Below are 26,114 nucleotides of genomic sequence, written 5' to 3'. Positions count from 1 at the left end.
AACATTACTCTCGCTCTTGAATTGTAGTATTAAAGCCCACCAATCAGTAGGTTTTTATTATCTTGCACAATTCTATACTCCAAAGAATTCCATAAGTATAACATAGGGTCATTACTCATAAGGAATGTAGTATTTCTTAAGGCTTAAAACATATTTTTAAAAAAACTTTTAATAAATGATAACCAAGACTCATTTTACTTCACCTTAGTAATATTTATAGAAAAGCTCTGTGAAAGCTTTGAGTAAATGAAATACCCAGTGTCGTTGAGAGGTTAGTTCTCTAATGAGCAGTTAGAAAAACCATTATGTGCTATATGTGAGCAATGTTCTAGTTCTGTAGGGAAGTGGACATTATTAGAGCTTCAAAATGTATCAGTGATTGTTCTGTCTGCTCACCCTACCAGGGGCACCCGTGCAGTAAGATGCAGAATCTCCCGTACTGTCTTTTTAAGGAAAATGCCAAAAAATGTTCTTTTTTTTTCCCAGGAGTATAGACTGATGCTTTTATTTACTAAGGCAGTAGTGGATTTCAATGTAGGCCCAGTTACAGTTTTATAGAACAAGAATATAGGTGAACTAAAAGAGACAGCATTCTGAGGATTGTTAACTAGAAAGTTTGAGATCCAAATCTCATCCTTATTTTCCTGCTGCTCCTCCCCTGAAGAGTTGAGCTGCTTTACGGGGGTGGTTTATATTCACTAAGGGCCTGCACTGCAGCTAAATTATACTAGATCATTGGAATGCTTGGTGCGCAAGGCCCTGTCTGTGCTAATTCAAACCTGATTCCCCTCTTCTTCTCTACAGATTCTCTCTTTTCCTACTTGATATTCTCTGAACTTGCTACCTACTGTTATACCTAGGGTTTTTCTTGTGCCTGGCATTCCTGCTGACTTCCATCTTTATCTACCTTTCAAAGATCCTACCCATTCTTTAAAGCCCAAACCATGAAGCCTCCAGATGAGAATACTCCTTCCTTGGAACTTATGAAGTACTTATTAACATCTTGCTGTTAGACCTTGTACTAACTGCCTTGTATGAGAATTAATTTTTTATATATTTTATCTCACCAAAGACCAGGTCTGCATCTTGTTCATTTCTGTGTCCCTTTTAGCACTTGGAAGATTTTGAACTTCATAGTCATTCAGTAAACATTTGTTGAATAAATGGAAAACCCCAGAGAAAATAGGGGGTACTTAGTATTAACAATTAACATAAGTTTTTGCTTATATATTGGAATTGGTAGGCAGCATGATCCTCCAATGGAAAAACTTCATTTTGAAACTGGGACAAGTGTGGGTGGGAAGGACAGTTGGGTGCCATGTCTCCCTTGCATGTCTGACCATTCATAGTGTCAGAATTCTTGCTGCCCATTTAACTACCACAACCATTTCACAAGAGGCTTAGTTTTCATTTTACCCTACCCACTGCATAGTACCATTGGTGATTGCAAATGAGGTGGAAATTTAGATGAGTTAATGTCTGGGTGTGATAATATAAAATACGGTTTCCTAAGGAGTGATTTTTTTTCCTCCATTACAGGCATGTAATGAATTCACTACACATGTGATGAACCTTCTCCGAGAACAGAGTAGAACACGTCCCATTTCCCCAAAAGAAATTGAAAGAATGGTGGGCATCATCCATCGAAAATTTAGTTCCATTCAGATGCAGCTCAAACAAAGCACTTGTGAAGCAGTTATGATTTTAAGATCAAGGTTCCTTGATGCCAGGTATGTGAGGCCATAAATCTATTGCATGGTTTTTCCCCCATCCCCCTTTCATTTCTTGTATATTATTTGCTGTAAAACTGGCCAGTTGATATCAGATTCTTCTTTAATTTGGCTATAAGAGCTCTTCTGAACAATGAACAGGTAATTCACCTCATGGTGCCTGTGCTGTCACGCCCCTTCCTGTCTGGGAGTGTTAGCGCCCATTTAGTGACTCAGGGAATGAATAGGATTGTTGTTCCTACCGATGACTTTAGGAATATGTAGCTTTTCAACTCTGTTGCTAAAAAGTATTTTTAAGGATAATTTTCTGCATGTAACTATTTTAGCAAAGGGTATTTTATAAGAATTTCTTACAAAAAAAACCCAAAAAAACAAAAAAAAAAGAATTTCTTTATGTTACATTGCTTGTGCATATTATGAGAAAGTGCTTGGAAATATTGATGCTCGTAAAAAGGAAATGTTATTTCAGTTAATAGCAGTTACCACTAAACCCCAAACTTTGTCTTTCCAAATCAAGTAAGAAAGCCTATCAGTTTCTCCTGTAAGGATGAAAATTTCCCTTTTATCTGAAGCTTTCCCCAAGTTTCACAGGAGTTAGGTAATACATTGTAGATGGTGATAAATTGTATATGGTGACCTACTGAGTGACGGAACAGAAGGATTGTCAGTGTCCTAGTATATGCTGCCTCCGTAGGGATGCTTCTCGGGCATTGCTAAAGCTTATGATCAATCTGCAACTTTGGAAAGAAGTTTCTATTTTGTTTTTTCTTTTTCCCCTTGAAATCTGAGAGAGGTGATAATTATCATTCAAATCAGACAATAGTAAGGAAATATCTAAGTTAGCTTCTTAATTGGAAAACAACATGCGTGGAACAGTCTTTATGCCCGAGCTCCTCCTTAGAGCCAAATAAGAAAACATTTGCCAGCTAATTATACCACCATTTTCCTAGTTAAGCAAAACTCTGTGTCACCTTTGATTCCTTCTTCTTCCACACTGAATAAGTCACTAGAACTCACCTGTGCTTCATTTTCAACAGTTCTCACATTAGCTCTTTCTTTCCACCTTTCCTTGTTCATCCCCTTGTACCTGGACTAGCACAGTGCCCTCCTGCTAGTCTCCCTGTCTCCAGTCTTACTCCCCTCTGTATCCTTCTCTGTTTCCATAATGTCACTGTGATGCCCTGATTGCTTTGCTTAAAAACCACCAGCTTCTTCATGCTGGATAACTTGCACACACTCCTTAACCTGGCACTTAAGGCCTTCTACCACCTGTCCCTGCTTACATTACTTTTTTTTGTTGTAAAGATTTTAAGTTTTATTATTATCTTTTTCTATTTAAAAAAATGCCAAGCCCATTGTGGAAAATTTAGAAAATGTATAGAATAAAAGGCAACCTCATTTTTATTACCTAAAGAAGTCACTATAAATGTTTTAGTTTATTTCCTTCTGTTTTTTTGTTTGGGGGGCTTTTAAAAAGAAAGACATGCTTTTTTTTTTTTTTGAGACAGAGTCTCACTGTGTTGCCTGGGCTAGAGTGCCGTGGTGTCAGCCCAGCTCACAGCAACCTCAAACTCCTGGGCACAAGCGATCCTCCTGCCTCAGCCTCCCAAGTAGCTGGGACTACAGGCATGCGCCACCATGCCCGGCTAATTTTTTCTATATATGTTTAGTTGTCCGATTAATTTCTTTCTAATTTTAGTAGAGACGGGGTCTTGCTCTTGCTCAGGCTGGTTTTGAACTCCTGAGCTCAAACAATCCGCCCGCCTCGGCCTCCCAGAGACCTAGGATTACAGGCGTGAGCCACCACACCTGACCAAAAAGACATGCTTTTGTGATGGTTTAATATGCATAGTTTGTTCGGCTTTTTAAGTAATTTACCATAAAAACATAAACATTTTTCATGTAGTATAAGCTCTAATTTTAAAAAGCATTTTAATAGTTGAAGTCTACAAAATGGATATATAATAAATAATTTACTTAGCATTACTTTATTTTTGAGCATTTAAATTATTCCCATTAATTTCCATGATAAATTCTTCCTTTCTTCCTTTTTTCCTTCCTTCCACAAATATTTATTTGTGCTAAGGCTATAATGGTAAACAAAATATACTTGCCCCAGTTGAGCTTACATTCTACTTGAAGAAACACACAATAAACAAGTGAACAAATATATAGGATAGTATTCTATTCAATAACATAGTAAGATTTAAAAAGGTGATAAGTACTATGCAGAAAAATAAAGCAAGGCCAGGGGAGAGAAAATAATATAGAGAGGGTGCTATTTTAGACAGATGTTTATTGAAACTAATACTTCTATGAAAATATTTATACATGGAACCTTTGTGGTATTTAGGATTATTTTCTAAGGACTAATTCTCAGAAATGGAATTGTTAGATCACAGTTTGAACATTTTTAGTGCTCTTATTTATATGTCACTAAATTGTTTCTTCCAGAAATGAAATGCCTTCTGGTCTTATGTATTTTCTCTACCTAGAATTCCTTCTTTTCCTCTGTCTAGCCTACTCCCCTGCCTCCCATAGCAAACTCTCTTAAGTTGGTCACCAGTAATGAGCTATCCTCTGTGAGGTCGTCTGTAATAGAGCCCAGAATGGAGGCAGTGCTCATATTTGTTGGATCTAGTGAGACTTTGCATTCTAGGCCTGGCCTAAATGCTTCCTTTTCAAAAAGTCCACTTTAATTACCCCACTGGACCAGCCCTCCCTTCCCTTGAACACTTATACTCTGTTTATACAATTCTCCAAACTAGACTTCACGCAGACTCCCTTTTCTTCTAGTTTTTCATGAACATTTCTTCTGTCCCCTAGTAAGCCACAGAGTCACTGAAAGCAACAGCCAAGACTTAACACATTTGTGTTCCCCACAGTTCTAGCAAATGCTTTACACATTATAGGCTACAAAAAAACAATTTATTGACTGACCAAATGAATGAATATTTCCACGTAACACTTTCTAACAGCTCAAGTCAGAGTTAGGGAGGTAGCATCATAAAACAAAAAATGTTTTAAAATTATTTGTCAAATTTGAGCATTTTAATACAAAGCATTATGTAACAAAGATATTAAAAAGTACGTCTGATAGAAAGGAACCTTCATAACACAATTGCTATCCTTATTTCTGCCGATACTTTTCCGTTCTTGTCAACATACATGCTTATTTTTTACATAACCGCATTCATAATGTATACACCTAAATGATTTATTTTTCTTCCACGAAGAGAAAGTATGTTAACAGCCTAGAGTGAGCAGAGCAAGAATGAGAGAGTGGAAGAGCTTGGGGCAGAGTCCCTTCTACTGCAGAGACTGCTGTTAGTTGCGTTGTGATGCTGATGGGTCACAGCCCTGGGACTGACAGGCCACTGCTCACTGGCCTGAGGCATAGCCATTTAGAGTGTGGTGGACCCTGGGGGAGTGAAACTGAGGGGAAATGCTTAATGGGCACTTTCTACGGGATGTTTTTCTAAAAAATAAATAACGTATAAGATGAAATTCTCTTCTGTGCCTTCAAGTGCATGCAAATACTGAGCTTTGGTTCCATGTCTTCTTGTAGCGCCTCCCAGCAAGCCCTCTGCACTGAGAAGGCAAGTGGCTCTGCTCTAGGCAAACATGTTCAGTCAGATATGTGATGCCCTTGCTCACTTTGGCTTCTGTAAGGCCAAGCTCACATTTTCTTCATAATTGGACAAGCTGAAGCATGTCCTAGCGCAGAATATTTAGGAATAAATTTGTGTAGGTCCCTCTCCTCTTATCTAATAGAAGTGCTGTAGTTTGGACACAGCCAGAATGTCTGGTGAGATACTCTGTTCTCTGAGGTTTTTTGGTGTTTGCTACAACCATCCCTAGGCAAAATTGATGTGAGCCGAACTTCTCTTGGCTTTCCTAGATATGTTTCTTCTTATCCCTCCTTTCACAAGTCCCCATTTCCCAAAGAAATGCCCTTGCGTCATCTTCCCATCCACTCTGGGCCTTGCTGCTGGGCTCCATGTTTTTGACTGGGAGTAACAAATGTACAGGCTTACATATAATGGAATTGAGTGCAGTGGCTAAGTCAGGGATGCACTGAGGGGGAGGGAGGGTTAGAGCAGATGGGTGTATATCTAAGGAGACAGCCATCACTCAGCTTTAGCCTACAGTTGCCTTCTGAGAATGTGGGACTGGTGTGGCTGATCTTCCAGTTTCCCTAAGAAGTCAGAAACTTATTTTATGAGCAAGTCATTACTATATGGTTTGAACAAATAATGTCTGTGGGCCAGGTGATGCCTGTAGGTTTGACACTTCCAATATCCATTCTAGACCTTTTCTACTCTACTTACCCACCCACCTACTCATCAGAGTGTGCCTCGTCAAAGTGCCCCCACCTCTTCAAGCAATACATGACTCCTGCAAAAATGCTCATTGCTGTTCTTCTTGGTGTATTTCTCTTCCTTTACTTCCTTCCCTGTCTTCCCTTACCACCTCCCCCATCCAGTTCATCATCAAATCCTATTGATTTTAATCCCCAGATTGATCTTGAATCTCATCTTCATCCCCTAGGAAACAATGGTTTAACCCTCCAAAAAATTATTGAAATTAACAAATTTCGGGACTGAAACCTGAAATGTTTTGATCAGATCTAGATTTCTTGTTCCCTTGACTCCCCCGTAATGTTGAAACATAGATCACATACTTAACCTGCCATGTTAGTAGCATCATTTTAACTAGAAGAATCTCATACAGTGCATACCTTTACAACTGCCTTCTGACTCTGTCTTTTCTGAGTGTAGGATATCACAATTGAGAAGATCATTAGGATTATTTGGAAGACAGTAATAAGAAAATTGTCTGGGGAAGGTATTTTCCAGTTACTGGAGTATCTAATCTAAAGTGAATTCTCACAAATCCTAATTTTCAGGCTGGAATTCTTTAAAATTTTAATAACAAAACCTAAATATAAATGATATTTTTACTACTTGAAATATGTTGTTAATACAGACTTGATTTTCTGACACTCTGTCACCTCCCCTTCCCAGCAAAAACAAAGATTTTTCCTCTTCTATTCTTTCTCCTGTGAGGAAAATCATACCTCAGTCTAGGCAGTTGCTTAAGCAGAAAAATCCAGAAATCCTTCTTGATGTATTTTTGCCCTCACCTTCCTTCTCTATCTCCCTTACCCACTCCTTGCATCCAATCCATCATCAAGTCCTGTTGCTTTTACCTTTCAAATAGATCTTGAATCTTATTTCCATCGCTGTCATCCTATGCCAAGTTACTACCATCTTCAATTTGACCAATGCAGACGTCTCCTCAAATGGTCTTTGAATTTCTTTTGATGCCTTCCTTCAACTGTTCTAAGCAGTCAGAACCATCTTTTCAAAACATGAAGCATAAAACCATTAATAGCTTCCTATTGCACTTAAAATCTTAAAATTCTTATAGAGTCCACTAAGCCTTTATAATCTGACCTCTGCCCATTCTTCCAGACTCATCTCACACATTCCCTGTACTTTACTGTGCTCAGCTCCCCTTATCCTTTTAGACTTGCCAAGCTCTTTTCTGTTTCAGGATCCTTTCCTCTGCCCAATCCTCTTGCCTGCTACTCTTTGTCTGACTAACTCCTTCACATTCTCTAGGTCTTAGATCAAATAATACTCTTTCAAGGAAATTTTTCCTCCATAATCTATGTTACATTTCCCTCTTACATGTTTTCATTGTATCTCATACTTTTCCTTCATAAGTCTTGATATGGACATCCTAATTTATAATTATTTAATTTTACAGTGCTTTTCTAATGTTTTTCTTCCCCCATCTTTGTACTCTCTCCCTTAGTCCTCCAATTCCCTGTAAGCTTTCTGGTAGACCCTGTCTGCTTTGTTCTCACTGGATCTCCATTGAATACCTAGAACACATTAGGCCCCCAGTAAATATTTGTTGAATACATTAAAGAATGAAATTGTGCTTCATATTCTAGTATTTTTCTTAGTGATCCTACATCTTAAGTTGGATAGCACTTTGGAGGATGCCTAGAACATAATCTACCACATCACAGTAATAAATTAGACCCTAAGGATTATAAAAATAGAAATCTACTTTTTTGTATGATCCTAATTAATCTATCCCTCTTTGGTTAATGCTGATTATAACTGTGATTCTTTTTTCCACTCTTGTCATAGACGGAAAAGGCGCAACTTCAGTAAACAGGCCACAGAAATCTTGAATGAGTATTTTTACTCACACCTCAGCAACCCCTACCCCAGTGAAGAAGCCAAAGAGGAGCTGGCCAAGAAATGCAGCATCACAGTGTCACAGGTGAGAGAGGGCCCTGTGGGTCTGTCTTGTTCCCCACTGATACAGGAACCCCGTTTCTTCCTCAGGGCATACTCATCAAATTTGATATTCAGTTATTCCATCATCAGAGAAGATGTAAAGAAAATCTAGACATTTCTACATTTTTATGCAAGATTTTAAAGCTTAGATAATTTTTTTAAACCCTAGGTGGCAAGGAATCAAGATCACCACGACCACCGTCCCAAGCCCCCAATGTAAATCTTCTACAGAGAGGACATAAACATGCCATGGGGAGAGACACAGTTTATACTTAAGTGACTCTCCAATAAATGGCATGTACGTCTGGTTTTCCTGATTTAGATGACTGACCTAAGCTTCTACCAGTGAGAAACCAATTTATTTGTTGCCGAAAGGAAATTTAATATAACTCTTTGGTGAATGCTTTGAGGAATTCACCAAGCCCCTTCTTGGTAACCATGCTGTAATGTTTGAGGCCCAAGGATTTCTTTGCCTCCTTGTTATCCATTAAGCAGAATAATTAAGCTCATGCCTGTCAGAGTTTTGCGGGGGGGGGAGGGTGTTAAATGTCCATTTTTAATAATTTGTGGCTCTAAAGTTAGTTGCCATCATCTAACAAAAATACATTAGTTTTAGTCAAATAGACTGATAACTTGGATTGAGGATTGGAGATACTTATATACAAACAACTATACCTCCTTAAAAAATAAGTATAGGCTATTGGCATTACCTTTAAGATACAATTTTATTTAAATACTTATATTGTTGTTTACAGATTGACATTTGAACAGCAGTTCTTTTTTTTTTTTTTTTTTTTGAGATTGAGTCTTGCTCTGTCACCACAAGTATAGTGCAGTGGCGTCATCATAGCTCACTGCAACCTCAAACTCCTGGGCTCAAGCAATCCTCCTGCCTCAACCTGCTTAGTAGCTGGGACTACAAGTGCATGCCACCATGCCCAGCTAATTTTTCTATTTTTAGCAGAGACAGGGTCTTACTCTTGCTCAGGCTGGTCTTGAACTAGAACTCCTGAGCTCAAGCTATCCTCCTGCCTGGACTCCCAGAGTGCTGGGATTACAGACGCGAGCCACCACGCACAGCCTGAACAGCATTTCTTTATAGCATGCAAAAGTAATAGTTTACCAATGAGTTTTTACAGTAGAACTTAAGGAAAAACTGACCCGTGGCAGAAATGTCAGTGTTCCCTAGCGGTCGCATGACACCATATTTTAAAAGTAGATTCTAAATAAATATTCCTGCTGTACATCTGAAGTCCAAGATACTAAAGATTCCCTTCAGATACCAATGAGGGTCTCATATCAATATTTTAAGTCATTGTTATTTGAGAGAATACAATCTGGGTTTAATATGATTTCTAGCTCCTCTTTTGGCATCATTTTCCATAGAACCTCAAGAGCAAATTTTGATTTATAATTAAGATTTCATTTAAGGTGTATTGTCATTCTCTTGTGAAATAATGGTGCATCTTAATTCCTTTTGCTCAGTTTGAAATGGAACATAATTGATTTGTTTTACCAGCTTACACAGACATATATTATATAAAACATTATCTGGGTTATATAGTACTCACTGCCACTTGAAATACTGAGGAACAGTATAATATGCTGGGTCAGACTGGAAGACCAAATTGAAAGTGTATTCGTTTCAAATGGTTTTTTACAGTGTGTGCATTTTCCCTGAACGTTAGTGAAAGGATTAGGCTCATGCTGAATGCCTGATGGTGATGCCAAGTCTGGTTTTCTGGCTCTCAGGCTGCTCTCTGACTTAGAGTTTGAATGTTCATGGATCCAATTTAAGTTAAGGTGTTTTCTTTTTTCTTTTTTTTTTTTTTTAATGCTTGTATAATATATACATCTTTAGAGAATTGTACAGATTATATACATTTTCCTAAAGCAGTAAAATCTGGATTTGCCATTAGCTATAGTACCTAGCACTGTGTGTGTAAAATAAAATGTTCTCAGTACATACTTGTGGAATGAATGATAAAAGGTTTCCTTCTGGCTCTTCTGAACTAGGGAGTTTTCACTTCTAAAATAGGCTAGGAACCCACTTACTAGTTTTTAAAAAATAGTTAATTACTATGTTCATTTCACTTGTTTTCCATATGAAAATGGCTTTCTTATGTTTTAAAATGTGTATAGTAATTGCTGAGAAAATGGTAGAGAGGTAGAAGTAATATAGACATAGATTATTAACTCTGCCTAAACAGCAAACTTTCTGACCTTGTTTCTTCTTCCAGGTCAGCCTTTCAAACACAGAATTTCAGTGATCAGTTTAAGCATCAGTTTAAATTGTGACAATTTCATCCTCTTTTTACCTATTTCCTGCCTAAAAAGTTAATTTCCACACAACAAATCCCTCCTCCCACATCTCTGAAGTGGAAACAATGATTATCATTTTGACTATTAAGGACATCAGTTGTTATCCTTATGAATTACTGGCCTTTTGTTTAAGTTGTTTAAAAGTGAAAGCAAAGAATTTCTGTTCCAGGCCTGACAGGTCAACTTCTTTCAAAAGAGGAAAAACATTGTGTAAAATATAGATTATGACTGAAATACAATGAAATTTAGAATGTAAAATTTGTTCCTATACATGTCTAATTTAAAAAATATTGAAAACAGGCAATTAGAACACTATTTTTGCCAGACTTAGAGTATATGAGACTGTGATTTATTCTTTACTGCTAGTGTTTAAAATACTTAATAATTTAGAATAAATAGAGAACCTCTAAGTGAAATTGCCCTAGAAAACCTCCTGTCAGGAGATACAGGTAAGCGCATGCATAGTAACATTTTTTGAAATAGCAAAAAACTTGAACAAAGCCAATTGTCCCCTGGAGAAATGGATAAGCATGCTGTGGTATAATCTCACAATGGAGCACTATATAGTAGTGATAAAAGAATGATCTATAGCTGCACACATAATTTCTAGTCAATCCTAGAAATACAACGTTGAGTGAAAAATGCAGATTGCAGACTATTCATAGTATGATAACAGTTTTACAAGTTCAAAACCAAGCAAAGTAAACAGCATATTGCAGGGGACACATATATGATTAAATACAAAGGAAAGAATGGAAATGATAAAAAAGAAGAATCCAGTGGGATGGGATCAGGAAGGAATATCCAAGGAGTTTCAGTGATGTTAATAATGTATTTCTTAATTTGAATGGCGATTTACAGAGGTTAATTTAATTATGATGCATTATAAACCTACATATATAAGTCTTTGTAAGTCAAGGAAGTCTTGTGTCAATTATTAAATCTAAATAACAGAATTTTTAAAGACCGTTTCCATTCATTTGTTCAACAATTATATATTGTAATACCTATTATGTGCCAGATACTGTGTTAGGGATGGAAGAGACATCAGTGAACTTAACAGGCAAATGCTGCCCTACCTGATAAAAATTATCCTTAGCCATAGCGTTCATAACAGCCAAAGCTAGAAACAATGCAAATGTTCATCAATAGGAAAATAGGTAAATAAATGTGGTATATTTTTATATATTTGGAGTATTATTCAACAATGAGAATGAACGAACTATTACTATACGTAACTGTATAATGCTAAGTGAAATAAGTTGGGTACTTTGTGCATGATTCCATTTGTAAAAAGTTCAAAAGCAGGAAAAATTAACCTTAAGTGTTAGAAGTCAGATTAGTGGTTACCTTTGGGAGAATAGTGATTGAAAGGGGGAAGAAATGTTTCTTGATCTATGTGGTGATTTCATTGGCATGTTTACTTTATGAAAATTCATCAAGGTCTGTACTTAGGATCTGTGCCCCTTTTTCATATATATATATTTTTATTGACTAAATGATTATTTATCCAGCAACAACAAACTTGCCCTCATGGAACTTACATTTTTGTGTGAGTAAACGGATAGATAAAATAAGTAAATGAGATGGTAATTTAGAAAGTGATAGGTCCTATGGAGAAAAATAAAGGAGAGAAGGAGAAAAGGGGGTTAGAGGTACGATTTTTTTTGGTAAAGATTCAAGGAGATAAATGAGCAAGTCATATGGGTAATTGGTGAAGAACATTCCAGGCAGAGGGAACAAGTGCAGAGATCCCGAGGTAAAAATGGCCTGAGCATGTAGCCAAGTGGTGTGAGATGAAGTTAAAAAGGCTATGGGGTCCAAACAGTGCACAGGCCTTCTAGGCCATGGTGATGACTTGAGCTTTCACCCTTAGTGAGATGGGAAATGAGGAGTGACATGACCTGACTTGATTTAGGGTTTATAGGATCACCATGGCAGCTGTATTGACAATAGACTGTGAGAGGCAAGGGGAAGCAGAGATACCAGTTAGGGTCTAGTTGCAGTAATCCAAGCAGAAGATGATGATGGCTTGGACCAGAGTGTTAGTGGTCAAGGTGATGAGAGGTGGCTGGATTCTGAGTATAACATGAAGGTAAAGCGAGAAGATTTATTGATGGGTTGGATATAGGACGTCCAAGAAAGAAAGTCAAAGATGACTCTAACATTTTTGGCCTGAGCAGTGGAAGGATGGAGTTGTCATTAAGTGTGATGGGAAAGGATTTGGGAGGAACAGGTTTTGGGGGAAGATCAGGAGTTTGGTTTTAGACATACTAGGTTAACATATTCTATAGTTTTTTAAGTTCATAATATATTATAGTTATAAATAGGTATAGGTAAGTGAAAATTTTATAATTTATATTAGTCTTACATTAATTTGTGATAATATAGTATAGGTGTACTTAATATAGAATTGCATGCTGAACCCAGAATTTAAAATTTCTGATTTCTTAAGGTTTGGTTTGATTAAGCTGGAGTTTCCCTTTTACATAACACCTTTAAAATTCACAAAAGAAGAAATTATTTCAAATGTCATATGCACTGAGAATCACTTTTAAATTGTCACATATTCTTTTTTTTTTTTTTTTTTTTTGAGACAGAGTCTCGCTTTGTTGCCTAGGCTAGAGTGAGTGCCGTGGAGTCAGCCTCGCTCACAGCAACCTCAAACTCCTGGGCTCAAGCAATCCTTCTGCCTCAGCCTCCCGAGTAGCTGGGACTACAGGCATGCGCCACCATGCCCGGCTAATTTTTTCTATATATATATATTTTTAGTTGTCCAGATCATTTCTTTCTATTTTTTAGTAGAGACGGGGTCTCGCTCTTGCTCAGGCTGGTCTCGAACTCCTGACCTTGAGCAATCCACCCGCCCTCGGCCTCCCAGAGTGCTAGGATTACAGGCGTGAGCCACCGTGCCTGGCCCACATATTCTTAATTAATGGAGCAGACATTAATATGCTTTTACTTTTTGGAATAGAGCTAACTTGCATTGATTATTCAAGTTACTAAGCCACAAAAAAACTCTATTGTTCTCATGATTCCAGTTTTGAATTTGAATACCTCTGGCCCTACTGTCTCTGCTAGGTGTTTTCAGAATGAAAAATGTTGACTTATTCTTTGTTGCTACTATAATTGAAACATACTGTAAAGAAAGGATTGAATTTTATTATAACAGATGAGAACCAGAAATGGTAGAGAGGTTAAGTGACAGCATTAAGATTCAGTCATTCAACTAACATTTTAAAGCTTTTAATGTGGTGCACAAGACCTGCTTTGTAATAGTCCAGTGTGGAAAACATTATGATCTAACCCTTACAGATGAGGAAACTGAAGTTCAGAGAAGTTAAGTGGTTTGACAAGGGTCACAAGCCTTAATGAGTCAGGTGGGGGTTCTTACACAGAGATTCTTGATTAAAAAGGGAAACCGAATTTTTACTTTTTCTTCTGAAAGAGGCAGTATGATTCATCCAGCCTCAGGGCCCAGGCTGCAGAGTGCTGGTTTGTGAGGCACAGTCCTGGGCTTATATCACTAGGGCTGCATCATTTTCCCCCCATGCCACTCTGGAGACTCCAGGGTAGTTAGTAGTCTGAGGTCTCTTTACTCATTAAACTACTTATTCCAAAGCAGTGAAAATTCAGTAAGCTAATTAAAATTTGTAAGTAAGATTTCCTTATTAAAAAAATCTATTAAAATAAGAAGCAGCCCGTTAAAAAAATAATTAGAGCCAGAAAAAAAAAGATGACTATGAAATCACGGTATCTTTTCCAACTATCCATAAAGGCTTTTTCAGTTACTTTGGCAGTAGACAGAAGACCTAAGTGGATTTCTACTGTAAGTATACGATTGGTAAACTGGAGACAAGTTGAAGGAAAATGGCAGCTATTTTGTTAAAGCAGTTCTTTCACACTGTCTTGAAAGAAGGTACAGACCCTCTGCTCTAAAAGCTCCAATCATGTGTCCTAGTGGAAATGGAACATCATTAAACAGTGTGCAAAGAACAAAGGAGCAGGTTGTAAAAAGACGGGAGCTTTGAGGATGCTATCGCACCAAGTACAGACAAGGCATGTCTGCAAGACTTAAAGAACACAGGAGACTGATTTATTGTTGTCCTCTATGAAAAAATCAGCACCATGATTAGCGTGGTGCTTAAAGCTTGCTCCTGTGATGTCAGGTATTATGTTAATATTTATTTCTGAATTGACCTCTTTGAGGGAATCTCTAACACTCATTTGATGTGATAATCAAACTAAGGATAGAGAGACTGTTTCCAGTGTAGGTTTAGTGTTTTTGACTTTCCCTATACCTGGAAGTCATAATCAAAATTGTGGTCCCTCCAGTTTCAGTCCCCTTCACCTTCTTTTGCTTATTCCTTCTCTTCTTCTTTCCAATTAAATATTCCTGTCAGTCCCTCTTCATACCTGTCTCATCACTGTGTCTCACCTTTTCCATTGCCTTGCTTTTTTTTGAGACAGAGTCTCGCTCTGTTGCCCGGGCTAGAGTGCTGTGGCGTCAGCCTAGCTCACAGCAACCTCAAACTCCTGGGCTCAAGCAATCCTCCTGCCTCAGCCTCCCGAGTAGCTGGGACTACAGGTGCATTCCACCATGCCCAGCTACTTTTTTCTATTTTCAGTAGAGATGAGGTCTCGCTCTTGCTCAAGCTGTTCTCAAACTTCTGACCTCAAGTGATCCTCCCACCTCGGCCTCCCAGAGTGCTAGGATTACAGGTGTGAGCCGCCACGCCTGGCCTGCCTTGCTTCTAATAGGCATGTCAGGCCAATATATAAATCAGGGTCTCCACAGAAAACAGATGGCACAGTGAGAATAATTTGAGGAGAGTTTAATAAAGTGCCTATTTACAAAAGTGTGGGCAGAGCGTAGGGAAACCACAAAGGATAATGCTAGTAATAGGTTCTATTAATACCCCTTGGCCTGAAGAGATGAGGAAAGGGTCACCAGAACCCCAGGCAGAGGAGGTGTGTGGAGAAGGCCAGTAACTGAGAGACCCAAGAAAAGGCAGCATTATAGCGTGGGAGTCAGGGGAACAAATACTCTGACCACACTTGCCTCCCTTCCTTTTATCTCCTACTAGTGCCTATGCTTGGCTAGAAGCCTGCGGGAACACAGGGCAGCCCCTGGGGCCACAGCAGGGCGGAGAGCTGATGGGGAGGAGCGCGCTGAGAATAGACAATGTAGCCCAAAGGGCAGAAACAACAGATCAGAACAGGCTCCAAGCTCAAGACTCTGGCTGCCTACTTCTGTGGATTGTGTAAAGTTCTCACCCAGGAACCGTTTTCAGAGATGCTCTTGGGCTTTCCTTGTTCCTTCTTTTTTGACTTCTCTTCTCTTTTCCTGACTCTTCTGTCACCTATGTGGAGAACACATTACTTTTCAAAAGTAAGCATGGGTTTTGAGAGTAGAAACTACAAACAGCTTAAGTAAGTTAATTTGATCCAGCCAAAGGTATTTATCAGGATTTTTGTCTATTTTTCTAATTCACTCAACAGGTACCAAGTGCCTACTATGTACCAGGCACTTTGCGTGACACCGTGACAAAGAAAGGTGAATAAGATAGGGTTCTTTGGGGGAGACAGACAGACATGTTACTGCCAGAATGTAAAAGTTACTCGAGGGAGTGCACAGGTACACGTGCCCTATAAGGGATGTAGTGTGAGGGGTTTACTTTCTGCTGAGAAGATCCAAAAACCCCTCTACAGAAAATGACATGCGTGGGACTGAAAGAACGATGAATAAGACTTCGACAGTTACCAAGTAGGTGAGGAAAAGAAAAAAAAAAGAACAGAAGCAAAAGAGATTAAAAAAGAAAAAAAAAAGATTAAAAAAGAGAAAAAAAAGACGTTGACAAAAAAGAATCTGGGAGGAGAAGGGTATTCTAAGCAAAGAAACTATAGAAGCAAAAGATAGATATGTTAGGAAAATAGTCTAGGAAGGCTGGGCCTGTGTTATTATGTGGGAGGGTTATGTTATAAGAATTAATCCTATAGCCTATGAAGACTTAGGCAAACCTGAACTAAAATCCCAGTTCCTCCCCAGTTTATTAACTCTGTGACTTCGGGCAATTCAATTTACCTCACTGTGCCTCCTTTCCTTATATGTATAATTTGGATGAAAATAGCATGTACATCATAGGATTATGAGAGTTTTGGTGAGATAATACATGTAAAGCACTTAGCACAGTGTCTGTCACAGAGTAAATAGAAGATATAATAATAGTTGTTATTATACTCTTTCTCCTGCCTGGAATTTTCTAACCTTGACCCCCACAAACACACATATATAAATTTCTAAATTTTTACTACTTCAAAGTAAACTTCAAATGTCAGTTCTTCAAGAAAGTTTTCCTTGATACCTCCAGTTCACGTCCTCCACTGTATATTCTCTCTTTTTTTCCCTGATAGCACTCACCATGATTGTAACTAAATAATGATTCGTTAAGTGCTGTTGCCCTGATAGATGGCAAACTCCATGTGGTCAGAATTGCACTGTATTCTGAATGCCTAGCACAGTGTCCGGCACGTGCACACTCAATGAATGTTTTTTGAATAAATGATTTAGTTAGCAGGACATAACATTGGAAACCCAAGATTGAGCCTGATTGGAGAGGGTCTGCAGTTATGAGGCTGAGCAGTTTAAATATTTGCAATTATAAGGGTGAGCAATTTAGATGTCTATTCTGCATCTGTTAATGTTTTCAACAATATTCATTGAACGAGTGACTTTGAGTCATTGGGGAAATATTTAACAGTGACTACAACATAGATTCTGCCCTTGTGGAGCTTATATTCAATAATATATATTATATATATATAATTATATAGCATATCTTATATAATTAATAAGCAATCTAAACGAAGGCAAGAAAGGAGAGGAAAAAGTACATAGTTAAGTGGGACAAATAGAAAACACTTAGTAATGTTGTCAAAACCACAATATAATAATTATATTATGATTTATAAGTAATATATAAATTATAATAATATTGTATAATATATATTATGTCATATAGTAATAAATACTATGAAATAAGGAGAATAAGGATTTCTGGGGTGAGGTATATGATCAGATTTGTGAAAGATAATTCCAGCACCAATGTGTAAGATCCTTTTCAGGGGAAACCACTAGAATGAGGGCAACAGCACAGTAGATCACAGTTGACCCTTGAACAACATGGGTTTAAACTGTGTGGGTCCACACATACACAGATTTTTTCCAACCAAACACAGATAGAAAATGTTATTCACGGATGTGAAACCCCCATAGGTGGAGGGCCAATGTTTCATATATGTGGGCTCCACAGGGCCAACTATGGGACTTGAATATGCACAGATTTGGGTATATACGGGGATCCTGGAATCCATTGCCCAATTATACCTAGGATTGACTATATTAGCATAATTCAGGCAAGAGGAGGTGATAGTTCAAAATAGGCCACTGAAAGAAAAAAAGAGGGATGGATTTGAAAAGTAATTTGGAGTTAAGACTGATAATTTGGTGATAGGGTAAGCAATTGGATATGGATGTCAAGAGGAAAGAGTAAAGAAGACAGCTAAGGGTTTTAACCTAGATTATTGAAGACAGTGATGTTATTAGCTGACATAGGAAACACATGAGGAAAAGCTGGTTTATGGAGGGGAGATTAAAGGTTTATGGTGGTTATGCCAGGTTTGTATTGCCTTCAGTATCTGTTGGGAAATGTTCAGTTTGGAAATATAACTCAGGAGAAAGGTCAAAGTTAGAGATGTACCTTGGCGATCATTCACTTAAGATCATAGTTGAGGCTGTGGGAATGGAAGAAGTTGCAGATAGGAAGTAAATAAGGCTGCAAAAAACTACTTTTTCCTGTGTCATTTGCCAACTCTAAGATGGTAGGTAAGAGGCTGAGAGTTTGAACAGTGCTTTTGACAACTTTTCAGGGCTCGAAGCATGGGCTTTGGTGGCTAGGACCTGCCAAGACCTGCCCCTTTCCTCTTGCTTTAGGTTAGGATTTAGACTGCTAGGACTACATTTTAGCAGCAAGAGTGCATTGGAAGTAGGCTGTTCTTCTCTGCTATTCTCCTTCAGAATACCTTAATCCTTGAAATTGGATTGCTATTATTCATTAGTGCCTGGACAAAGCAAATATAAATTTTTTTGTGGAGAAAGATAGCATCATCCTAGACTAAGTTGTTTTTATAAACAAAGCAAATAAAACATTAGGCATGCAATCAGAAAAAAGCAGACATACAAGAAGACATGACAGTATGTACAGAAACCAGCAAAAACAATAGACAGTAGAAACAGACTAACGGAGATCTAGGAAATAAAAGAATCTGATAAGGACTATAAAAAACTATGCTTAATGTATTGAAGGGGGAAAAAGTCAGAATGGAGAATTTTGTCAGGGAACTGGAAACTATAACAAAGGGTTGAATGGAAATTTCAGAACCAAAAAATACAATAACCAAAATTAAGAACCCAGTGGATGGGTTTGAAAGCAGATTAGATGTAGTTGAAGGGAGAATTAGTGAACTGGGAGATGAATCACAAAATAAACATACTGAAGAATAGACAATAGGGTAGAAAAATCAGGAGAAAGAGCAGGAGACATAGAGAATACAGTAAGAAAGTCTAATATAAATGTAATTAAGTCCCAGAAGCAAATGTGAGAGTGGGTCAGAAGCAATATTTTAAATATAATGTCTATAAAGTTTCCAAAACTAATGGCAAATTCTAAACCCTAGATTCATGAACAACTACAGTCCCCAAATAGAATAAATAGAAATCTACACTAAACACTGTCAAAACAAAAGCAGCCAGAGGATAAAATAAGATTACCTTCAAAAAATGAAAAAAAAAAAATACCAAAACAATTAGACTGACCACTGATTTCTTAACTGAAACAATAAAGCCATACATAATACAGTGAAATGGTATGTTTAAAGAGATGAATCAAATGCCAGCCAAGAATTCTGGACCTTCCAAAAATGTCCTTTGATAGTGGAGGTGAAATAAAAATATTTCTAGTCAAAAACTGAAAGAATTTTTCCTATTTTCTCTCTAAAGGAAATATAAAAAAGGTGTTCTTCAGACAGAAATAAAAAGATTCCAGATAGAGGGTGGGAGATGCAGGAAGGAGTGGAAAAGCAAAGAAAAGGGTAAATATGTATGTGAATCTAAATGAATAGTGAATGTTTAAAATAATAATAATGTCTTATTTTATTTACAGTATGTATAGAATTAAAATACACAAAGATAATGCCTTGTAAGTTATGAGGGGAAGGTAAGTGTTCTAAGGCTCTTGGATTTTCCAGGAAAGTACCAATTAATGTTAGACTTGGATAGTCAGGAACATGTAATCTCTAGGGTAGTCACTTAAAGAATATAAAAGAGAATACAGCTTTCAAATTAATAAAGAGGGAAATGTGGAACAATTTTTTAAAAATAAGCAATCTAAACGAAGGCAAGAAAGGAGAGGAAAAAGTACATAGTTAAGTGGGACAAATAGAAAACACTTAGTAATGTTGTCAAAACCACAAGAGGGTTTTGGCCTAGGTACAGTTGCTCGTTGCACAAAGATCTAATTATTGAGACAATGAGGATTGCCAAGAAGGAAGGAATTTTTTAATGTGACAGACATCTTGTCTGAGAAGCTGCCTCAAATTCATCTCTCCACTAAAGGAGATCTGTAGGCTTTTAAAGGAGGGGCCAGGTGCCTTGGGGCAGATTGTGGGGAATGGTGAATCTTGGCATCAGGAAGTCTGCCCAGGGGCCTTCAGAATCTCAGCTCCTTTGTCTTACAGAAAATCCACCACTACTGGGAAACAACTGAAAAGGTCAAGTAGTTAGTTAAGAGAGAAGACTGTTAAAAAAAAAAGAAATAGGAGTCATTGAAATTTGTTCATAGAGCTGGTTACAGTAAGATGGTAGTTTTATACCTAAATATGTCAGTAATCACATTAAAGTAAATGAATTGTATATTTTCATGTGTACTAGGCAAACATAGTCACGATGTAAAAATGAAACTTAATTATGTGTTCTATAAGAGACACATTTAAAATATAAGGACACAGAAAGAATGAGAATAACGGTATGAAAAAATGTAACATACAAACAATAACCAAAAGAAAATGGTGTTGATCTAATAATATCAGATAATGAATACTTCAAGGCAAAAAATTTACTGGAGATAAAGAGGGACAGTAAATGATGATGACAATGTAGCAATTCTATATTTATGTGCATCTAATAACATTTGCTCAAAAAACATAAAGCAAAAACTGACAGAATTTCAAAGAAAAATAAACAAATCCAAAATCACTGTAGGAAATTTTCACACCTGTCTATAACTGAACACGCAGGCATATGTGCGTGCATATGCACACACACATACGCACAAAAATCAGCAAGGACATAGAACAGTGCTTCTCAAACTTTTACGTACATACGAATGATCTGGATAGCTATTAGAATAGGGTTTCTGGGCCCCGTTCCCAGAGGTTCTGATTGAGAGGATCTGCAGTGGGCCTGACAATTTGAAGTTCCAGATTAATGCTGATACTGATGTTTCTGGAACCATACTGTGAGTAGCACAGATATAGAAGATTTGAATACCACAATTAGCAAACTGGACCTGATGGACATACGTAGAACGCTGTATCTAACAAACTGCCGAACGCATGTTCTTTTTAAGCACTTTCAGAACATTTTGCAAGTTGACTGTGTTCTGAGCCATAAAACACCTCTCAATAAATTTTAAACATTTTAAAACATAGAATGTGTTTTCTGACTACAGTGGAATTAAACTAGAAATCACAAACAGATAACTAGAAAATAAACAGATAACTAGAAAATTTCCATATGTTTGGAAATAAGCAATATATTTAATAACCCCTGGGTTAATGAAGAAATCACAATGGAAATTGGAAAATATTTTAACTGACTGATAATGAAAATGCAATATACTAAACCTCATGGGATGTAGCTAATGCCATGCTTAGAAAGAAATTTACAGCTTTAAGTATATATATTATATATACATATATTTGTATATATGTATAGACTGCATATATTTATGTATAGTGTGTACATGTGTGTATATATGTGTAAGACTGAAAATCGGTGAGCTGATGTATTAGCTTAATGTCCTTCCAGATATTAAAGGACAGTAAATTAAACCAAAAAAAGTGGAAGGAAGGAAATAATAAAGATAAGTACAGAAATTAATAAAATTTTTAAAAACTACAGTAGAGCTCAACAAAACCAAGGGTGGGTTCTTTCAGAAGTCTTCCCTTCTCTCCCAGATTCTTAGTCCCATTCTCCAAAGGCTATTAACAGTGTCTTATGTATTCTTTCTAAAATATTTCTTAATATGCCTGTTCTTTCCAGATATTCATACTGAGTCATACTTCATACTATGGACACTACCCCTTTTTAAAAAATATTTTTAACTTAACAATATGTCTTAGAAGATTTTCGGTATCAGTTCACAGATCCATCTTATTCTTAGTAGTAGCTATATGATGTTCCATTATATGGTGGTATCATAGTTGATTAACCAGGCTTGGATTTTCAGCCTTTTGCTATTATAGAGTATAGAAAGAAACACTGTGCTTAGATCATGAGTCATACATGTGTTTGTAGGTTGAATTCTTCGAAATGGAATGAAGCAGACATGTTTTTAAGTGCGAATAGGGAAACCCAAAGGAGAATATGAAATAGATGAGCATGTGTTCTGGAATCAAACCACCTCTGTTCACATGCTTGCTCCACCATTTACTTGTTCTGTGTCTTTGGGCAAGTTATTTAAATTCTTTGTGCCTCGATGTTCTCATCTGTAAAATAGGGAAAATAATAGAACCTACTTCATTGGATTGTTATAAGGACTTAATGAGATAATATATGTGGAGTTCTTAGACTAGTGCTTGGCACTTAAGAAGCCCTATATAAATGTTTACCAGTGTTATTATTGTAAGAGAACACATGATCATGGACAAATGAAGGTGAAGGTAAGATGGATTTGGGAGGTCAAAGGCAATGGAAAGAGGGACTGCTTTGAGGGAACACAGTGCCTGCCAGGCAATCGTTAAATGTGTGTGGAATGGATGATCTGGCCAGAGATGCGTCAAAAAGTAGAATCATTGGCAAAGCCAGCCAGTGGCTTGGGGTTGTGCTTTGCCCTAGCAAAGCTTAGAGCCCAGGAGTGGAAGGAGGTGAAAGGACTAACTATGTTACCCCATTTGGGACCTTGGCAGGTGAATGGGTAGAAGGTTGAGGGAGGGAAGTCTAGCCCAGGAAGAGTCTTCCTTCTCTTTTACTAAAGATACGTAGTTAGATCATTGCTGTGCAGATACACCAGATTCTTCACCAACACTCAACTGAGTGCCTTGTGTCCCACATAGGTGGTGGTGCTGTCCTTTCATATCATGTATTTTGAGAAACTGGAACTTTAACTCCAGGTGACTATATATTCAGTGTAGGAAAGTACAGAAAAATCACCCAGACCCATTCTACCACTAGTAGTAGTGTGACCTTGAACAAATTATTTAATGAGTCTCCATTTCTTTATCTATAAAATGAAAATAATGATAATTGCTTTAGGGGATTGAGGGGTTAATGAGATCATATATATATATATATATGTGTGTGTGTGTGTGTGTGTGTGTGTGTGTCTAGTACAGGGCCTGGCATAGCATGAGTGCTCAATAAATGCTACTTATCATCCATTCAACCAGCATTTTCTTGCTGGGCATATAGAGCCTTGTTAAGGATCCAGAAGAAAAAGGGAGGCCAGCACGGTGGCTCATGCCTATAATCCTAGCACTCTGGGAGGCTGAGGCAGGATTGCTTGAGGCCAGGAATTCTAGACCAGCCTGAGAAAGAGCAAGACCTCATCTCTACAAAAAATAGAAAAATTAGCCGGACATCGTGCACCTGTAGTCCCAGCTACTCGCGAGGCTGAGACAGGAGGATCAGTGGAGCCCAGAAGTTTGAGGCTGCAGTGAGCTATGATGACACCACTACACTCTAGCCCAGGAAACAAAGCAAGACCCTGTCACGAAAAGAAAAGAAAAAAAGAGAGAGAGAGAAAGAAAGAAAGGGAGGGAGGAAGGGAGCAAGCAGAGGCTCTGATTGTTGGCATACTGGTGTGCTAGTCTCTTCCACCCCACCCCAAGATTTTCCCAAGCTCCCTAAACGTAGGTCTGTGATAGAACTACCGTTGGTGTATTTTTTGCTCCAAAAGTACATGTGATTCATTTTTGGTGAGAATTAATTATATATATTGAAAGGGTAATATACCTTTTGAGGATAAGTATATCTCTTTAAAATAAATTCCGTGAGATTTTTCTGGACTTTGAAAAAGAAAAGAAAATTGCAATGCATATTTGGTAGAGAGTGGTGTTTGAATAGATAGAGGTTTCTCTTAAATGGGCAGCTTGAGTATAAGATTTCTCTGCATAGAACACTGAATAGATTTTGATGTTTTTATTTACAGGGATTAGATTTACATGAAACTTCTCAGGACAGGAAGTCTGGCCCATTATTATTTAGAGTGTTCTTGAGTTTTGATTCTGGGGTACTGGTGAGTTGCCTGAGAGATCGCTCCAGCTTCCAGCGTAGCTGATGGGAGGCGATTCCACAGTTGTATGTCAGTGTTTTGAAATCTGTCAAAGAGGCTTTTCATAGAGCCTATGAAGGACAACTGTTGAGTTGTATACCTAACACAGTTTTGTTTTTTTAATGAGAGAAATAATTTTAAAAAAATCTTTAACTGAAAATGTTGTTTGTGGTATTGTAGGGCCACCCCTCAGCATGTGTTTTAGGGAAATGAATGGTATTATCCATTTTCTATGTGCTGCGGCTGCAAGGCTGATGTTTTATATACTTTTGCAGATGAGTCTTCTTTGTGAATGTCAGGAGCGGTTATCAGTCTATCATACACAGAGTAGAAAGGGCAAAGCCAAACTGTGAGGGTGTCAGCACATTATGGCAATAAAATTTTTCACAGCCTCAAATAAAAAAAAATGCTGTACTTGACAAGTGAATCTTTCTAAATTATTTCAAATACTATGGAAACTGAATTTTGATTTGTTCAGTTCTCCCATTAGCAGCAGTAGGATATGTTACGAAAGTTGGTTTTCAAGTCAGTTGTTATAAATCTGGAGCTTATTTTCTTAAAAGAAAAAAATTTAAAAAATAGGTTGGATTCTTGGGCTAGCTCACATTTTAACCACAAAGGAGCTGAGATATTTTGCACTGAAAAGGTAGACTATACTTCTGTAGCCCTCTCCATTTAATACAATGGAGAAGAAATAAAATTGAATAAAGAATAATTTTTAAAGTTTTTATTAAGAATGTTAAGGAAAAACACGTTTTATTAGATAAGACATAATGGAAAAGGCTATGTAACCTCAGGCAAGTTACATAAACTTTCTGACCTCAGTTTTTGCATCAGTAAAGAGTTAAATGAGATAATGCATATAAAGTTCCCGGTACACAGCTGCCTCATAATGAGCTCTCCATGAATAGCCACTGTTTAAATATAGGTACAGTGGAAACCTAGGTTTCCCACAAACTCTGGGTCCGTTGTGTTGTCCTGCTGAATAGCTATGTCGAGGCAGCGGTGAGGAGGGGTAGGTATGGCTGGCAGGTACTGGTGCAGAACAGTAGCCCAGCAGGTACTTGGCTGACAGGAGCTCTTGGTCTGGGCGTGTCCCTTTCTGGTAGGAAGTGTATCATGCTCAGCAATGCAGGGGAACACCTCCTTTCCCTTCTCTCACTGCTGCCTATTCCCGTTTGCCAATACCACACTAGCGCTGGGAGCATGGACTGGCGTGCCCAGAATCTGAAGCTCCTCTGAAAATACTGTCCTGATCTCAGTCACTGCAGAAAGCAAGCGTCGTAGTATATGCGCCATGGGCCTTCAGAGGGTTTTGTTGTTGCTTGTTTGTTTTAAGAAAAGGGACAACTAACATTCTTTGGGTGCCTGGTATATCCCAAGCACAGTCCTGTGCATTTAATGTGCTGTCTCATTTAATATTCACAACAGCCCCGTGAGAAGGAGGTGCCATCATCCCAGGAGAGGAGAACCTTAGATGACATGACTTGCCTAAGGTAACACAGGCAGGACGTTGCAGAGCCGGGATTCACACATGGGTCTCTGGCTCTCCAGCTTGTTTGCCCAGCTGTCCTCCTGGTTCTCAGGGGAACGTGCACAGTGTGGTCATCCACAGCGTGCCCAGACTTTCTGTCCTTACAGAAATTACTGAATGTGGACCCTCAGGAGGGAGAGGAGCAGAGTGAGATTTAGAGTTGTTAACACCATTAAGTTTAAGAATTGAGCAGTGTCTGTCTTCCATCCCTCATTTCAAAGTGAATCACATAATGGGGATTAAAACATATCGATTAAGGAGAAACTATTTGTTAGAGGTAAAATTGTTAACCATGTAAATATGCTGCCGTGTTCCATTATACACGACTTAGCATTGTGACATTTCATGATCTGTTACATTTAATTAGGCACAGTACATAAAGTATGCATTGCAAGTAAACATGAGAAAACACAATGGCTAATTTTTCTAAGATTTGTGCTTCATAAATTTTCAGTTTGCTAATTTCGATGATGTTTTAGCGTCAGCTGCTTCCTTTCCAAACAAGTGCAGATCCTTTCCCCGATGCAGTTTATGGAAGGAAGCAACACTGAGGATGAACTGTAAAGTTCTTCACTCTGCCTCTTGAAGATGGCCTTTA

General features: G+C 37.8%; 1 protein-coding gene across 3 annotated transcripts in view; it reads left to right on the top strand.

Annotated features, from left to right (window-relative positions):
• Positions 1–26,114, top strand: part of PBX3 (pre-B-cell leukemia homeobox 3) — a 242,387-nt gene that overhangs the window by 201,499 nt on the left and 14,774 nt on the right. For all 3 annotated transcript variants that reach the window (XM_012639868.1, XM_012639870.1, XM_012639869.1), the window contains exons 4-5: positions 1,540–1,730; positions 7,898–8,033. In XM_012639868.1, the coding sequence (XP_012495322.1) occupies positions 1,540–1,730; positions 7,898–8,033 (327 nt within the window). The remainder of the gene's footprint in view (positions 1–1,539; positions 1,731–7,897; positions 8,034–26,114) is intronic.

This window comes from Propithecus coquereli, unplaced genomic scaffold (genome assembly GCF_000956105.1).
Source record: "Propithecus coquereli isolate 6110/MARCELLA unplaced genomic scaffold, Pcoq_1.0 Scaffold142, whole genome shotgun sequence".
In the NCBI taxonomy this organism is placed as follows: domain Eukaryota; kingdom Metazoa; phylum Chordata; class Mammalia; order Primates; family Indriidae; genus Propithecus; species Propithecus coquereli.
This window is presented reverse-complemented; position numbering and strand designations above follow the sequence as displayed.